Source organism: Pecten maximus, chromosome 9 (assembly GCF_902652985.1).
Source record: "Pecten maximus chromosome 9, xPecMax1.1, whole genome shotgun sequence".
Classification (NCBI taxonomy): Eukaryota; Metazoa; Mollusca; class Bivalvia; order Pectinida; family Pectinidae; genus Pecten; species Pecten maximus.
In genome coordinates, this window is record NC_047023.1 from 40,962,406 (window position 1) to 40,980,726 (window position 18,321).

An 18,321-nucleotide genomic window follows, 5' to 3' on the forward strand; every position below is an offset into this window, starting at 1 on the left:
AAGTTCAAGTTCAAGTTCATTTATTACTTTAAGTCTTACGACTCATCATGCAAACACAACACAACAATACTTTTTGACAAAATGAAAAACACCACAACGGAGGAAATGGTTCAGTCTACATCAGCACAAGGGCCTGAAATCTTGTGTATCTCTAGGTGTATTTGGACTCATCCTAGTGTGTGTATTTAGCACCTTTTCAGACGTTTTTGGCTGTAGTGTTAGATTAACAAACTTTCGGTAAAAGTACACCCCTCGATGTTCATAGAAGAAAATATATTTGTTTGAATTGTAGCAATAAGTCAAGAAAATATATTTGTTTGAATTGTAGCAACAAGTCAAGAAAATATATTTGTTTGAATTGCAGCAATAAGTCAAGAAAATATATTTGTTTGAATTGCAGCAATAAGTCAAGAAAATATATTTGTTTGAATTGTAGCAATAAGTCTACATCAAAATTATTTATGAAGAGCAGTCACAAAAACTAACACCAACACTAACAATTATCGACGGACCAACCTAACTGACACATGTTTTTATGTTGAGTATTGTCAATCACTAGGAATATTGTAAAAGTATTACAACATATCAAAGGCATTATTAGCAATATCCTGCCAAATATTAAAATGTATTCAATCGTGTGCATTAATGTGCACAAATTGCAATGAGAAATTTGATAACCTTGTTCTGATTTGTTCTCATCTTTAGAGAATTTTGTTAATGATACACGTTCATCAACTAATAACCCGAGCTGTACATAATAATTTTATGTTAAAAATATACGAACATGTTATCAAAGGGGAGAATGCATCCTGATTTTTTATCAGTAATACATCGTAAGTTTATGACTGTTAATGTTGTCAATGGACCACTGACACCAAGACAGTCTAATCAGTGTTTTCACCTGTATCTTGGAAATCATTAATCTACATTAAACGTTACAACATACAAGTTCAAAGTCTCCACGGCAACAATCTGTTGATCGTCAAATTATTATTTTCCCAGTCAAAATCAAATGCAGACAGGAAGGTGCTTAGAAAATTATATATCTGGACGTAATTATATGTAAATATAAAATAAATTGTATTGGTAATTTTTTTACTGAATAATAGAAAAATAGCCATTCTCAACATCAACATTTCGAATTTAGCGTTGAATGAGCTGTGCAGTATAAAATACTGCAGAGTACTAGATGATCTTCAAGTTCAAGAATATCATCGATCTTTCAATTTCAATATTCTTTTTCCTAACACGGACTCCAGTGAAATATTTTTTCCTTTTATAAATCAAAGATAATAATTCACATTTAATTTCATTAATGCATGTTGTTATTTCTTTTTTTTATATTTATACATAATTTAATCATTATGTTTTTTGTTCTTTTTCATTTTGGTTTGTTGTTTTTTTTTTGAGGAAAAATACACCTTCCAATGCAAAAGATGTCTTCCAAATAGACTTGTTACAATATTTTAATAACAGCTGACTAACAAATCTCTGTGCAGATGACCTTTGTCCTAACCAAGGCATCAGAGAACAGTTTAAATACAAAGGGACATAACTCTTACACTATTGAGACTTGGTATTATTCCTTTGTTTTTTTTCTGAAGAAAAATTATTTAGGAAGTGAACAAACCAGACATCAACTTTTTAATCTATTTAATTCTTTTATTCATAAAGATAAAACTAATGTATTTACATTTCACACAAGAATTACATGTAATTATGTCTTGTCTGTATACATACCACTTTGTCAGTATGTTAAGTTTTAATAAAACTCAATAAATTACTAAAATTTCAGTACATTTTCCAAAAACAACCCACTTGATAGTATGGAAGCACCAGTATACATTATAGACATGCATGTGTAAACAAGAGATCCCAGAGGGATCTTGGCGCCCACCATTGAATGATCTTCATAGGTTCCATGTCAGATTGATCTTTTCTCTACTTTTCCCTTCATTTTACTAATCTGTGCAAATTGAGACATCCCTCCAGTACTTTTCAAACAAGGGAATCCTAGCTATATAAGAAATTTGAGATTTAACGATGGCTGTTTGTTTGCCAGGTTGTTTTCAGGACAGAGTGGTCGAAAAATGCAACACAAGGGACCAAGGGGAACCTACTTATAAAATTTGAGAAAGATCCCTTCAGTACTTTCTCAGAAATAGTGATAACAAACTTCAATTGTAAAAATCCAAGATGGCTGCCTGTCGGCCATGTTGTTTTCAGATTGGTCTCAAAACGCAATAAGCATAACTAGGCACCAAGGGAAACTTACATATGAAATTTCAGAAAGATCCATTCAGAACTTTCTCAGAACTAGTGATCATGATAACGGCCTTAAATTGTCAAAATCCAAGATGGCTGCCTGTCGGCCATGTTGTTTTCTGATTGGTCTCAAAACGCAATATGCATAACTAGGCACCAAGGGAAACCTACATATGAAATTTCAAAAAGATCCCCTATATACTTTCTCAGAAATAGTGATAACAAACTTCAATTGTCAAAATCCAAGATGGCTGCCTGTCGGCCATGTATTGTTGTTTTCTGATTGGTCTCAAAACGCAATATGCATAACTAGGCACCAAGGGAAACTTACATATGAAATTTCAGTAAGATCCATTCGGTACATTCTCAGAAATAGCGATAACAAACTTCAATTGTCAAAATCCAAGATGGCTGCCTGTCGGCCATGTTGTTATCCGATTGGTCTCAAAACGCAATATGCATAACTAGGCACCAAGGGGAACCTTCATATGAAATTTGAGAAAGATCCCTTCAGTACTTTCTCAGAAATAGCGATAACAAACTTCAATTGTCAAAATCCAAGATGGCTGACTATCGGCCATGTTGTTATCCGATTGGTCTCAAAACGCAATATGCATAACTAGGCACCAAGGGAAACCTACATATGAAATTTCAGAAAGATCCCTTATATACTTTCTCAGAAATAGTGATAACAAACTTCAATTGTCAAAATCCAAGATGGCTGCCTGTCGGCCATGTTGTTTTCTGATTGGTCTCAAAACGCAATATGCATAACTAGGCACCAAGGGGAACCTTACATATGAAATTTCAGAAAGATCCATTCAGTACATTCTCAGAAATAGCGATAACAAACTTCAATTGTCAAAATCCAAGATGGCTGCCCGTCGGCCATGTTGTTTTCGGATTGGTCTCAAATCGCAATATGCATAACTAGGCACCAAGGGAAACCTACATATGAAATTTCAGAAAGATCCCTTATATACTTTCTCAGAAATAGTGATAACAAACTTCAATTGTCAAAATCCAAGATGGCTGCCTGTCGGCCATGTTGTTTTCTGATTGGTCTCAAAACGCAATATGCATAACTAGGCACCAAGGGGAACTTACATATGAAATTTCAGAAAGATCCATTCAGTACATTCTCAGAAATAGCGATAACAAACTTCAATTGTCAAAATCCAAGATGGCTGCCCGTCGGCCATGTTGTTTTTGGATTGGTCTCAAATCGCAATATGCATAACTAGGCACCAAGGGGAACCTTCATATGAAATTTGAGAAAGATCCCTTCAGTACTTTCTCAGAAATAGCGATAACAAACTTCAATTGTCAAAATACAAGATGGCTGCCTGTCGGCCATGTTATTTTCTGATTGGTCTCAAAACGCAATATGCATAACTAGGCACCAAGGGGAACCTTCATATGAAATTTGAGAAAGATCCCTTCAGTACTTTCTGAGAAATAGCGATAACAAGAATTGTTTACGGACGGAGGGACGGACGGACGGACGGACGGACGGAGGGACGGAGGGACGGACGGACGACGGACCACGGACGCAGGGCGATTTGAATAGCCCACCATCTGATGATGGTGGGCTAAAAATGTTTACTCTAATTAGTGGTACACGTCATTTCAAATCAAAATCAAAATTCAAATAATCTGTAGGATATGTTGAGATATCCATACTAATTACTATAACACAAAATTCCAGATTCCCAGCATCCTAACTGGATTCCAGCATTCTGGATGATAAATGAAGGCCATGTTGAGATGTCTACTTCCAGCATTCTGGATGGTAAATGAAGGCTATGTTGAGATGTCTACTTCCAGCATTCTGGATGGTAAATGAAGGCTATGTTGAGATGTCTACTTCCAGCATTCTGGATGGTAAATGAAGGCCATGTTGAGATGTCTACTTCCAGCATTCTGGATGATAAATGAAGGCTATGTTGAGATGTCTACTGGATTCCAGCATTCTGGATGGTAAATGAAGGCTATGTTGAGATGTCTACTTCCAGCATTCTGGATGGTAAATGAAGGCTATGTTGAGATGTCTACTGGATTCCAGCATTCTGGATGGTAAATGAAGGCTATGTTGAGATGTCTACTGGATTCCAGCATTCTGGATGATAAATGAAGGCTATGTTGAGATGTCTACTGGATTCCAGCATTCTGGATGGTAAATGAAGGCTATGTTGAGATGTCTACTGATCTTACTATATATACAAAGTGTGGTTAAAGTTGGACTTATCCTTTTTATGCAACAGATCTAAACAGAAACTTTAAAATGAAATGTTGACAACGCTGGTACAATAGCTGCGGGAAAATGTAATTATAACACCACAGTGAGAAAAAATTATCAAATATATATATAGCATTAACAAGATTTTTTTTTCAGAAAATGGAACATTTTTAAAGTTTAATAAATGATTTCAATCATGCAAAGACAACTCACCCAGAATCTGAGAGATCTTTGAATTGGAGTGGTACCTTACAAAATTTAATCTTAAACTTGTACAACTTCAATAACTGATGTTATATAGATTTTGGGGCAAGAGGCCCATACATTTTCTAATGCAGTGTTATATCAACATTCTGTTACAGCAGTACCATGGCAGTGCAATTATTTTCAATCTGCTAATAAATTCTGAATATATCTTCATTAAGATTTCAATTTCATTGTCCTAACGTGCCTAGGACATCTTGTAATTTTTAGGCATACTCAAAAATTAACAAAAAATAATACCTCATTAAACACTTCAATTCAAGTCATCCTGTCTAAAATTTTCTATAATTAGATTCTGTATTCTGGTATTTCTGTGTAGTGATACTTAACTAAAAGTGTTCATATTTGCATTTGATGTCTGGGGAACATCACAATCAACAAAATTGGGTAATCACAATAAAAAATCTTATATTACCTTAATCGGCTATCAATAAATCATTTACAAAGATAATGTACATGTATGCATATGGAACAGAATTCCTGACCAAACTTGGACGAGTTGGTGCAGCAAACCTGTCAAAGTAGGGGGGTGGGGGATTGGTAAAATATAGCTTGCTAGATTATGCTTCCTCGTATAATACATAAAGAATATCAGGTTTTTTTTTCAGTTTATGGGAATTCTTAATAAATAAACAACAAATACAATTGGAAATGAGACTTGAAGGAAAAAGTGTATAAATAAGAAACACTTAGTACAGATGCTGTTCAAACATTAGAAACATTTAATATTTGCTACATGGATGTGGTCTTCATCAGATGAGACACATATAGTTTAATTAACCAATACTTTTTCTATGGCATCATGCCCTTTCTGCAGCGCACCACACCCTTATTTGCAATCTGCATACCTTTATTTATTTCCTACATGCCTTTTTTGTATACAATTTCTTGGCCACCATTTTGTTATTCTCTAGTCATGATAAGCTCTGCACTTCTCAAGCCCCAGGCCTGTTCACCTGTACAAGGTAATTACCACCTGGCAAGGACCCCCTGGACACTAATTAGTCTGTGAATTAGGGCAGTGTTGTGTGCACTCAACCATGGAGGGCACAACATAGCCCCTACCCCAGATCATAGTTCCATGCCTGACTGATCATGATATTCACACCTTTGCACATGACCATGTACAAGGCAACATTATGGGCACCAAATAGCAGCAAAAGGCACATTGCAGACTGCATAGACTGACATTGAGGCTTATGATCATTAAGATGAAAGTAAATGTATAATTTCATACTGATTTCTTAATATATATATATTTGTATACTAATAGACAAATTTGAACAATAACTGTGATGTAAATATCAATTTGTTGTATGAATAAGATTTCTACAAATTTGTAAGTTTTGAATGCTACTTAAATTTTTTTTAATACTTAATAAGGGGAGACATGCACCCTTATAAGGTCATATATACAGTGCATTATTACAATTCTAAATAGAATTTTGTAATTATTATAAAACAATAATCAGTATCGTCAGAAAATCATTAGGGCCACATACACTCTCATATATTATATTTGTATTAATAAATCATAGTTCATCAGATATTTTCTTTAAATACATGCCCTTTATATAACCAGTAGATAACAGCACTAATTCAATGAGGATAGTTTACAATGTTCATCATCGGTCATTTTTGTGCACCATCTCAATGGCACTTTTTTCAAGTTTATGCTGTGACTGATAATTGCTTTTTTGTATCAATTTTAAAACTATATGCACTCATTTTTGACAAATACTGTGGTTAATATTTTTTTTTTAATCAGAATAAATCTGTCATTGTAATGTTTTAATTTTATTCAAAGTAAAAAGTTAAATATTACATCAAAACTTCAAAAATCATGTTTATGATCATAGTTCCTTAGTGTTGAAATAAACACAATATTCTACTTCCTTTGTCAATTTTTTTGTGGGATAATATTGCCTTTTTCCTGTAAAATAATGTGTCTGGTAAGAAAAGTGATTAATTAAATAGCTTATAGCAGTAATCTGTAAATTACTCATGCCAACAATAACATTCAGCTTTAAAGCTGTATCCATTTTTCATCGTCTGCTCCAATGCTGCCTAGCCAGGTAATAGTGGTAACGCGGAAGTCACGGTTCCTCATTACCTTTTTCGATAATATCTGTCAAATCTTGCAACAATCCTTGTAAATTAATGTTGGGGATGTATATATATCTTCGCATTCAAACATGTCATCATCGTCTTCTGCAAAAACTTCAGTGATAAAGTTGGGAACTGAAGCTATGATGGCTTCCTCAGTAACACAAGCAGGGGGCAGTGTTTAGTCATGTGATATGCTGCAGCGAGAATCAATAGCAAAAATGGCGTCCAGAAGTTCTTACATTAACATTGTGTAGGTGTGTCCAGAAATTCGACCTCTTTGAAAATAATTACCTTGAAACAAGGCATTTTATAATGCTAGTCATTTGCCATAAATCGTGGAAATTTCACTTGGTCATGTCACTAAATTTAAACATGTGACCCACTTTCCACATGGTAGAGTTAGCTGTACATACAGGCACCTATCTGGACATCTGTCTGCATTGTATTATCAATAAATCTGATTGTTTATCTCCACAAATTATGTCCATTTGGGCTTTGATATCTTTCATGGAAATATCCGACATAAAACGCATTGGTTAAATTTTCGTTAAGGTGAAACAATTTTGATTTGAGAATTATATTGCTGCATTGAAGTGTAACTTTCATATATAGAGCCAAGTCAAGCGGAGTACCCGGAGAAAAACCACCGGCCTACAATCAGTACCTGACAACTGCCCCACGTAGGTTTCGAACTTGCAACCCAGAGGTGGAGGGCTAGTGATAAAGTGTTGGGACACCTTAACCACTCGGCCACCGCTGCCCCTACCTAGCTAGGTACTCATTGCAGCAACTTATATTATTTTAGTAGTATGTGGCATCAATTATATCTCAGATTTCACTCTTTTAACCAGGGCTCAAACTTAAAAGTAGCCCGATAGTCTGAGACTAGTAGATTTTCTAGCTGGGCTAGTGGTTTGAAATTCTGGTAGCCCGACTAGTGGAAATCTTGTATAAATTTGCTCAAAATGTCGGGCTAGTAAAAAGCAGTGTCACATGCCTGACAATACTTCAATAAACAACTCACATACCTTTCTGTATTATTTATTTGTATGTTCGCTGAAAAACGATCCTCCACTTTCAGTTTTTACTCAACATGTTGCTGTGTATATACATTAGTAAGCGCCCGAGAGTTTCGTAAGCATTACAATGAAAATGAAGTCTGAGGATTCCAATGTTGAGCACATGGTAAGTCTTGGTCATGTTCGCGTTTGTATCGAATAATTTATTAATGGCACATTCATATTAGTTTTTGACAGCTCATTTTTGACACATGGTAAAAGCGTTCATAGTAACTGATTATGGACCGCTAAATTCGACGTCTTGGGAAACGAAAAGTGGGTGATCGTAATTCTGATGATAATGACGATGAAAGCAATAAAAAAGAGAAAAATATCACATTATCAAAGCTCAAACATGAAGGAAAACTTGAACAGAAGTTCCAAGAACAGTGGCAAAAAGAATTTCCGTATTCCGGTATTTTTAGGCTAGCAACTTTCAATTTTACTAGCCCGACTGGGCTAGTGAAATTTACATTTGGACTAGTAAAATTTTGAATGGCTAGCCCAACTGACTAGTGGTTTTTAAGATAAAGTCCTGTTAACATTGCTCCATTAGCCTACATGGAATCAGTTTATCATTTATAGCTCTAACCAGAGTATGAGGCATAAAAATTCTTCGTGACTGTGAGAGATAAATCATCACAGTTATACATACCATGAATATTTGTTATATAAATTAGCTTGGTACATTATTTTATAAGCTCGAAATCCTTAAATCATTGACATATCTGAGTTCAATACCGGGTTAAGACATACTGTTTAATGCATGTGTAAGTAAGTCGGGTAAATGATTGATATCCGACGGGCCAAGTGTGAAACAAATATTACACGAACTCAACAGGAGTGTTAGATTTTATTCATCACTACTTATTCTTTTGTTCTATACTTTACGAATGACAGAAGAAATCTGTTTTCGCTACAACGACAATGCTGTGACATTGCATATGTATGACGTCACAGTGATGCTGTAGTTTGAGAGCTTTGTCATACTCGTGGAACGTCATACCTCGTATTAATACATTGTCAAATACGCATAAGACTTCGGCGTTCCGTACAGATGAAACTAAGGCTACATTGAAATTGGGTTAAGATGTCCCAAATATCATATGCACACTTACAACCATACACAATCAAAATTAAAGCTCTTAGAAGGAAGCATATATCAGAATTCTGAAATCACACAATTTGATGTTGCTGGTTTATAACAGTAAACACCATGAATCGAGCATTGTTTCTTTTTAGGGAACATTAGTTAATGTCTTGATTGAGAAGCTGTTATAGCATCAGATAAGTTTATAGGAAATTGTTACGTAGGGATTATTATGGCTTAATTAACATCCGCATTCCTTGCTTTTTGTTCAAAATCAGCACGATCATGCATGCATCACAAGCACCAACCATTCGGATTGTGTATTAGCCTTGACTCATGAGTGACGTTGGTGTTTCAAACTCATGGCTGCTTGATAGGGAATTGCTTGCAGAAGGGGATTATTACACCTGGGGACATTAAATCATATCATTAAGATACCTTTTAAGCGTTGGAATTCCCCGGTTGCCCACCTGCTGCAATTTTGTCTTCGAAGATGGCTGCCGCGTGGGTTTTTCGATTTTTCGGAAGTCCTTCAGAGTTTTCATTTATCACAAAGAAAACAATTGTTGTCACGTGACGTGTATTTGTTTGAACTAAAAGAAGCAAGAAAGGCAAAGAAATATACAGGGTAGTTTTTTTTCTTTTTAATTACAAAAGGCCGTTAAAATTATTCAACTATCATATACAACAAAACGAAATCAATTGTTTGGAGACTATAAATCTCACTCACTCAGAGTTTTCTTCGTAATGTCATTTGTTAAGCTTCTAGGTAACGCAGAGAAATGATGTGCAAAGAAATCGTCGTAAGTAAAGATTATGAAAACTACTTTCAAGGCCAACAGACAATTCAATTAAGTCCTTTGAAATTTCTGACAACGAAAAAATCCCCTCAAAATGTTACTTTTTAAAATGCGTATTTTTGTGGAAATTGGCGTCTAGTTTACAATTTGGCAATACGGTATTTACCTCCCTTTTACCACAGTGTATGTTAGTATTGTTACTCTGTGTAATGTACAGTGCACTTTGAATAATTCTGTGTTTAATCTTACTATGTACATGTCATTTACCACAGTAGCAAATTGCTAATTACTTAGATTTCAATCACTGCCTCTGCTAGTGATCTAGTCTTATATAATAAGAATAGCGTGAAATACCTATATAAAGACTTTATTATATACAGAGACGTGCATATATCTGATATGCACGTCTCTGTTATATATTATCAGAGACATATATAGAGAGATAAGTAACATCGCTATGTAACCCTGGTAAATACTAGCCGCAATATACCGCTCAGCTAGAGAGATCTTCTCTTTACCTCGATCGGTTGAGCGTAAGACTAGTAAGCCAGAGGTCCCGGGTTCGATCCCTAACGGAGGCAGTGATTTAAATTTAATTAAGCATGTGCTCTGTTACATTGGCACCCATGTAGGGACCCGGGGAAAATACTCAGGATTGCTCCACAAGCATCGCTGTTACTCCTGGAAACTCTAGGACGAGTTCTTTCCTGGAGAGGGAGTAGTAACCCTGGTAAATACTAGCCGCAATATACCGCTCAGCTAGAGAGATCTTCTCTTTAGCTCGATCGGTTGAGCGTAAGACTAGTAAGCCAGAGGTCCCGGGTTCCATCCCTAACGGAGGCAGTGATTTAAATTTAATTAAGCATGTGCTCTGTTACAGCTATTTTCCCGTACAAGTGGTGGCTCCCTTTATTCGTGACCACTCAAGCATATCCCTTATCGAGAGCGCCTTGTCCCCTATCAAACACACGCAAGCACAGGTAAATCGGGCTTTGCGCATGTGTGTATGTACTGGAACTTATTCGACATGTTCTGGTTAATCTGCCACTGCGTCAGACCAAAACATCGCCAATTTTAAATACACACAAAAAGAACATCGTTTTATTTAGGCCACTACAATAGTTACTACATTATCCAAAAACTACCATACTTATGGGATATAGTCTTGATGATTATGCACACTGTTGTCATTTATCTGATTTTCAAAAATCAATTGGGCCCTCTTCGACATGACCTAGTTTTGTAATTACGCCACCATTACGTCAGACCAAAACATTGTCAATTTTAAACGCACACAAAAAGCACATCATTCTATTTAGGCCACTACAAAAGTTACATTATCCAAAAATTACCATACTTATGGGATGTAGTTTTATTGATCATGCACACTGTTGCAATTAATCTGTATTTTCAAAAATCCATTGGGTCCTATTCGACATGACCTAGTTTTGTAATTACGCCACCATTACGTCAGACAAAAACATTGTCAATTTTAAACGCACACAAAAAGCACATCATTCTATTTAGGCCACTACAAAAGTTACTACATTATCCAAAAATTATCATACTTATGGGATGTAGTTTTATTGATCATGCACACTGTTGCAATTAATCTGTATTTTCGAAAATCCATTGGGTCCTATTCGACTTGTCCTAGTTTTGTAATTAAGTTGCCATTACATCAGACCAAAACATCGTCAATTTTAAACGCACTCAAAAAGCACATCGTTTTATTTAGGCAACTACAAAAGTTATTACATTATCCAAAAACTATCATACTGATGGGATATGGTCTTGTTTATCATGCACATTGTTGTCATTTATCCGTATTTTCGAAAACCCCATAGGGACTTCTCGAAAATTGGAAATTCCCGCTGATCTTCCCTGTGGTGTGCTTGACTTTCATACTCAAAACACAAACACTTTGATAGCAAATTGTGATATATTTCATATTAATGACACTTCTGCACTTTGATATTAATAAAATTAAAGCACGTCATTGGATCTTGGTGATGATTTCAAATAGAAATTATCGATAATTTTGTGTCTGGTTTTCAAGTTTTCTCCAATATGGCGTCAGGAGAAGACTGAACCGAGCGACCGCAAAGGATTGTGGGAAGATCAGGGGCCACCATGTAGACATAAGGGCAAATAGAGAGTAGCCAATCTCTATATATGTCTCTGATATTGTATAGGTACTTTTCTGGCAATTTTTTTAATAAACAATAGCAAAATCCACAGGGGCTCAGTTTCGCAATTTTGAGTAACATATGACATCAGTTAACAACCACAACACTATAAATTATTAAGTATTCATTCTCTGAAACCTTATAAAAATGATAGGGGCTTTTTAGGTCATCTGACCCTGGGTTAGCTGCGATAACGTAGCTCTGGACGTCGGACGGACAATTTCTTAGAGATGGTCGTTGTCAGCCGGAGAGCATTGTAGGCAGGGTATGATTATTCGTTCTAACCCTGGGTCAGATGACCATCATGTTCTGTCCGTCGTCGTGCGCCGTGCGTAAGACTTTTTATTTCAAAACGCTTCTCCTCCTCAACCCTTAGTGCGCTGTGCGTAAGACTTTTATTTCAAAACGCTACTCCTCCTTAACCCTTAAGTGAATTACTTCCAAATTTGGTTTGAAGCATCCTTGGGAAAGGGTGGTCATATTTTATATAAATGAGGCTAGTGTTACCCCTTGGGCCAGAGCAGTGTGGCCCCAAAAGGGGAACTTGGTGAATTTTGCTATAAAATCCTACTCCTTCTTAACCTTTTGGTGGATTACAACCAGATTTGATGTGAAACATAAGGTGACGATCGACAGTCATATTTTATTTAAATGAGACAGGTCTGACTCCTGGGGAAAGAAGGATGGGGCAAAAGGAGCACTTAGGTTAAAAATGCTATTCCTCCTTAATGCCTTAATTGAATACAACCATATTTAGTATGAAACATCATTGGGGAAGGACAATCCTAATTGATATAAATGAGGCTTTTCCGACCCATTGGGACAGAGGGGCATGCCCCAAAAATGGGAACTTGCCTAAACTTTGCTTTAAGATGCTGTTCTTCCTGGATAAGCCAAAATGGATAAAAACCAAATTTGATCTGAACCATAACTAGCTGCGTATAGATAGTTTATGGTAATGATGCTGGATTGAGGGGTGTATCCCTGCTGTAAGTGTTTGTCAGATGACCGTTAAGGCCCATGGGCCTCTTGTTTTTTATACATTGATAACCTTGTTTGCTTATAAGGTTTCAGAATGTATATGAATACTTATCAATAGTGTTGTGGTTGTTTACTGATGTCATATGTTACTTAAAATCCCAAAACCAAGCCCCTGTGGAAAGAACCTGTCATAAAGTTTATTCCATGTGTGAAAGTGATGTGTGTGGAGCAAGGCTGAGTATTAGGGCCAATTTGACAAAGTGTATGATTACCAGGTAATTGAATTTCAATCACTGCCTCCGCTAGATATCAAATCGGTGACATTTGGATTGCTGGTCTTGTGCTCAGCTGATCGAGCTGATGAGAATATCTCCCCAGCTGAGCAGAATATTGCGGCTAGTATTTAAAAACCATTTACAGGGTTACACCAAGATTCAGAAACTACCGTAAAACATTCTAAATGATTAACAGAAAATCTACTTTTTTGGGAATATAATTGTAATGTGTAGTCACGTTTGGGGAAATTGCCAACTTGCATATTATATGCCAGTTGCAGTATGCATGGATTAGTGTCTAAAAATAGCCAAAATCGCTTAAACATTAAACTTTGAAATATATATATTTTTAATGGCACATTAATTTACAAGATAAATGATATTTTACGCAAAATAAAAAATGTTTACAGAAAGCTTGGTCTACTTAAAAACATGATGCTATTCTACTGAAAGAATTAAATCAATTTTTGGTTCTTTTAAAAGTGCAAATATTTTATATTTTTGCATTTGTATGATAGTTCATGACTGAATAAATGCAACATGGACCAAAATATTAAAAAGATAAAGTTTGAAGTGATTTGATATTGCAATATGTTGTTCAGTATCACAATATATTGCAGCAAATTTCTTTAACTATTCAGGGATTTTAACTGCAGAATTTGGAACTTTTTACTGATAGTTTTCTGTTTAAACTTAATTGAACTTGCTGGATGTGTTTTATTACTTAAACCTTATTTTAACTTGCTGGATGTGTTATAAATTTTGTAGGTGTGTGTATGACATCAAGATAAGTCATTTTTTGTTACATCACTGGATTAAACCAAGCAATTGTTTCTCTACTGCTCATGTTTCAGTCATTTGTTCTACAAAATTCATTCAAAATTATCGAAATATATCATGATATATCGCAATATCCCTTCAAATATTGATATATGAAAATTGATACCCTCCCCTAATTTTGGCTATTTTAAGTAACAAAGCTATACCTCAATTGGCGGATAATAATAAAGTTTTGATACATATTGAACGCAAGTTGGTGGTTTTCCCAAACCTGGAAATATAATGACCAGAACAGAACCTGGGATCTGTAGACAGACAATCTCACCATTTGAGCTGCCACGGAACTGACTCCTCAACTGAGCCCATTCCAGTTCGTCTTATCCTGAACAGACACCTATAACTATACCTTTTATAGGTCTCTGTTCTAAGAAGGACTTCCATTTTCACTAATACTTTTTTTTAAAAGTTCAACCTTTTATTTCATTATCATTTGGAGAATTTTTATCATACACATTTTATTATGTAAGTGACAGTTTTTCTAATAATATTCTTGTTCTACTTTTTTTTAACAGAGAATTTAAAACTGCACCAGAACAATGATACAGAACAGGACAGTTTAGTGAACCTAAATGAGACTCATGAAACAGCAAAATGGATACCAAACATGCTATGGCCAGTTGTGTGGGTCAAGGGTTAAAACTCCAAGGTCAAGAAATAAGACAGAGAAAAATTCCAAACCAAAACATTGTTCAGAGATTTTTTTATCAACAAACACATACTTCACTTCCTGGTGCCCAATTCAACAGAGCGCGATCGCTGTACACTAATGTCTTCCCCAACTTTACTGTTGTCAACGTTGAAAAACCTCCATGTTTCCTTCGGAAGTTTTCTCCAGATGGAAGGTACTTCATTGCCTTTTCTTCAGACCAAACATCAATAGAAATTTACTCATTTCAAGGTTCTGCAGCTGCAGAAGATATTCTACAAAATGTTAAAGGTGACTTCATGGGCACAGACCAAGAGTCATTACGCATTCGTGCAGTATTATTTGACAAATTTTTTAAACTGAAGCATGTGACACATGTGGCTAATCACGGAGAACATTTAAATAGGGAATGTAGCCTATTCACAGATGATGGGAACTATGTCATTGTTGGGTCTGCTATGTACATACCTGATGATCCATATCCTCTGTTTTGGGAGATGTATCGAAATAATGAATCTGTGTCACCAAATCAACGATCTCCACTGGAAAATTATTCTTTGCTCCTTATTGACTTGGAAACAGGCAGACTTTGTGATACAAGACAGTTTCGATGTGACAAAATCTTCCTTTCTCATAATCAAGGTTTATACCTGTACAAGGATACACTAGCTGTACTCTCCGTCCAACAGCAAACAATACATATTTTCCAGGTTCACACCCGAAATGCTTGCTTTGTTGATGTAAGGAGTATCGGAAGATTTTGCTATGAAGACGATGGGCTATACTTTCATATGGGTCTCGACAGGGTGAGTGGCCAACCTCATAGGCCATTTTATGACAACACAATAAATTCATTAAAGCATAGACTGATGGTGTTTTTGTACCGCAGGGCCATACATGAAGGCACACTTTATGCTTTACGTAAGTTCTATAAATATTTTGACCAATTCAAAGCTCTGCGCATGTGGAAAATGCAATTACTGGATGAAAATCATCTCTTGATAAAATACGCAAGTGAAGACGTTGTGACATTGAAAATTTCCGACCCCAATTCTCAGCCTTCTTTTTTTGTTGTATACAACATGGTAACTACAGAAGTTCTGGCAGTATGTGAAAATATATCAGAAGATTTGTTGGAACTTTTTGAAAATTTCTGTGACTTATTCAGAAATGCGACTCTCCATGATGGAGCTCAGTTTACATGCTCTGCATCTAGCAATATTTATGCACGTCAGATACAGCAACGATTCAAGCATACAATCATCAATGCGAAATTCGGAGGACATACAGAGGCTGTGAAACGCTTACTGGCCCAACTTCCAATAAGTTCTCAATCCTACAGCTGTAGTCCCTACCTCGACTTGGCTCTCTTTAGTTATGATGATAAGTGGGTTTCCCAGATGGAGCGACCAAAGGCGTGCGGAGATTACCCCATCAGGTAACATAATATTGTTTATCAGGTAAACAATAATGAATTATTTTTCATCAGATTCACTTGTTGATTATTGTTATGATCACAGTAGAAATGTGTAATTTGGCATAAATTAAGAAATGGGAATATCATTTAGCTAATTAACTATGAGAACACAAGGTATTGACACATGTAGCATTTACAGTGGGTTAGGAATTTGTAGATTCACTGTGAATTAGCAGAACAGTAGATGTATGTCAATTTCAATTTCCTTCCTATTACCTGAATATATATATATATTCAATTTCCATACATATAGTTTTAAATAAATACTTCCCCTAAAGTGAAGAATTAACATTTTCCATTTATTCTCAAAAAAAAAGGAAAAAAAGACAAATGCCTTAAACATTTATCTTTTTGGAGGGCAAATTTCTAGAGGAGATAATTTAAAATCTTTGTTCTAAAATATCCCTCTGTATAGGTCTGATGTAAATATACACATTTATATCTGATATGTATTATTATTTCAATTTCTTTATAAATTATTTAGGTTTTATGCACGAGACTCAGGCTTGCTGAAGTTCAAGATCTATGCTGGAGTGATGGGACGAAGTCCTCCTCCTACCGCTAGGAGGCTAGTAGCCTTTACATTTCATCCCAGTGAACCGTTTGCTATCAGTGTACAGAGGACCAATGCTGAGTATGTTGTCAACTTCCACATACGCCACAGCTACAGTAGCTAACAGAAACAATAGGTGTACAGAGGACCAATGCTGAGTATGTCGTCAACTTCCACATACGCCACAGCTACAGTAGCTAACAGAAACAATAGGTGTACAGAGGACCAATGCTGAGTATGTCGTCAACTTCCACATACGCCACAGCTACAGTTGCTAACAGAAACAATAGGTGTACAGAGGACCAATGCTGAGTATGTCGTCAACTTCCACATACGCCACAGCTACAGTAGCTAACAGAAACAATAGGTGTACAGAGGACCAATGCTGAGTATGTCGTCAACTTCCACATACGCCACAGCTACAGTAGCTAACAGAAACAATAGGTGTACAGAGGACCAATGCTGAGTATGTCGTCAACTTCCACATACGCCACAGCTACAGTAGCTAACAGAAACAATAGGTGTACAGAGGACCAACGTAGCTAATATTGTTCCATATCAGTTGAGTATGTCTTCAACTTCCATATACGCCACAGCTACAGTAGCTAACAGAAGCAATCGGTGTACAGAGGACCAATGACGAGTTTGTCATCAACTTCCACATATGGCACAGCCACAGTAGCTGATGTTGATCCATATCAGTTTCCATGAAACAATCCAGAGTGTGTCATCAATTTCCACATATGGTACAGCCACAGTAGTTAATTTGATCCATATCAGTTGAGTGTGTCATCAACTTCCACAGTTGATCCATATCAGTTTCCATGAAACAACCCTGGACGTGTGTCATCAATTTCCACATACAACAAGACTACTGAAGCAAACAAACCCTTTCTTTTCAGCGTACAGTGGACCAACACTCACTGTGTCACTGACTTTCACATTCTCCACAGCTAAGAGATGTTGTGATAAATGGACAATGTTGAATTTTAACAATTTTTTAAAGATAGATTCATACATGTAACATCTTAAGGAGAAGGGAATTACATTATAAACTCTCAGGAGACTATCAGGACAATTTGCATCCAAACAAGTTTGTAAATTTATGTCAATATTTATTATATGTATATTAAATGATGTCAAATCTTAATGATGGTTTTCTCAGTGTAATGTACATGTACATGTATATAAAGACACCTATAGAAAGGGGAGGGAACTGGAGGTTTTATGTGAAAAAAGTGGTGTCACCACTTGCCTACAGGACATCTCATGAAATCCTGGACAGATTGAGTTTATATAATATTCATAGATAATCTAAAATCATGATAATCCAAACATTTAATAATCTAAAATCTGATGATCCGAACATCTGATGATCCAAAATCTGATGATCCAAACATCTGATGATCCAAACAACCGATAATCCAAACATCTGATAACCCAAAATCTGATAATCCAAAATCTGATAATCCAAACATCTGATAATCCAAACATCTGATAATCCAAACATCTGATAATCCAAACATCTGATAACC

General features: G+C 35.9%; 2 protein-coding genes across 11 annotated transcripts in view; one reads left to right on the forward strand and one right to left on the reverse strand.

Moving 5' to 3' along the window:
• The window catches only part of LOC117335024 (heterogeneous nuclear ribonucleoprotein K-like), a 49,926-nt gene extending 40,341 nt beyond the window's left edge, over positions 1-9,585 (reverse strand). For 6 of the 8 annotated variants that reach the window (XM_033894923.1, XM_033894920.1, XM_033894922.1 and 3 more), the window contains exon 1: positions 9,464-9,584. The gene's annotated coding sequence lies outside the window, so the exon portion shown is untranslated. Of the gene's footprint in view, positions 1-9,463 lie in introns of all 8 variants that reach the window. The other 2 variants (XR_004534272.1, XR_004534271.1) reach the window with 1 other exon arrangement.
• A 17-nt stretch (positions 9,586-9,602) lies between these two features.
• LOC117335023 (DET1 homolog) lies at positions 9,603-17,936 on the forward strand. 3 transcript variants are annotated; one of them, XR_004534270.1, is made up of 4 exons: positions 9,757-9,828; positions 14,623-16,194; positions 16,718-17,230; positions 17,308-17,936. XR_004534270.1 is itself a non-coding variant. In XM_033894915.1 (3 exons), exons 2-3 carry the CDS (start codon positions 14,702-14,704, stop codon positions 16,908-16,910), a joined length of 1,686 nt encoding a protein of 561 aa, XP_033750806.1. In that variant the 5' UTR covers positions 9,603-9,653; positions 14,623-14,701; the 3' UTR covers positions 16,911-17,936. The 3 variants fall into 3 exon arrangements, 2 of the variants coding, with proteins under 2 accessions (XP_033750806.1, XP_033750805.1); XM_033894915.1 differs by lacking the exon at positions 9,757-9,828 and adding an exon at positions 9,603-9,653 and having other exon boundaries at positions 16,718-17,936; XM_033894914.1 differs by having other exon boundaries at positions 16,718-17,936.
• Positions 17,937-18,321: the final 385 nt, after the last annotated feature.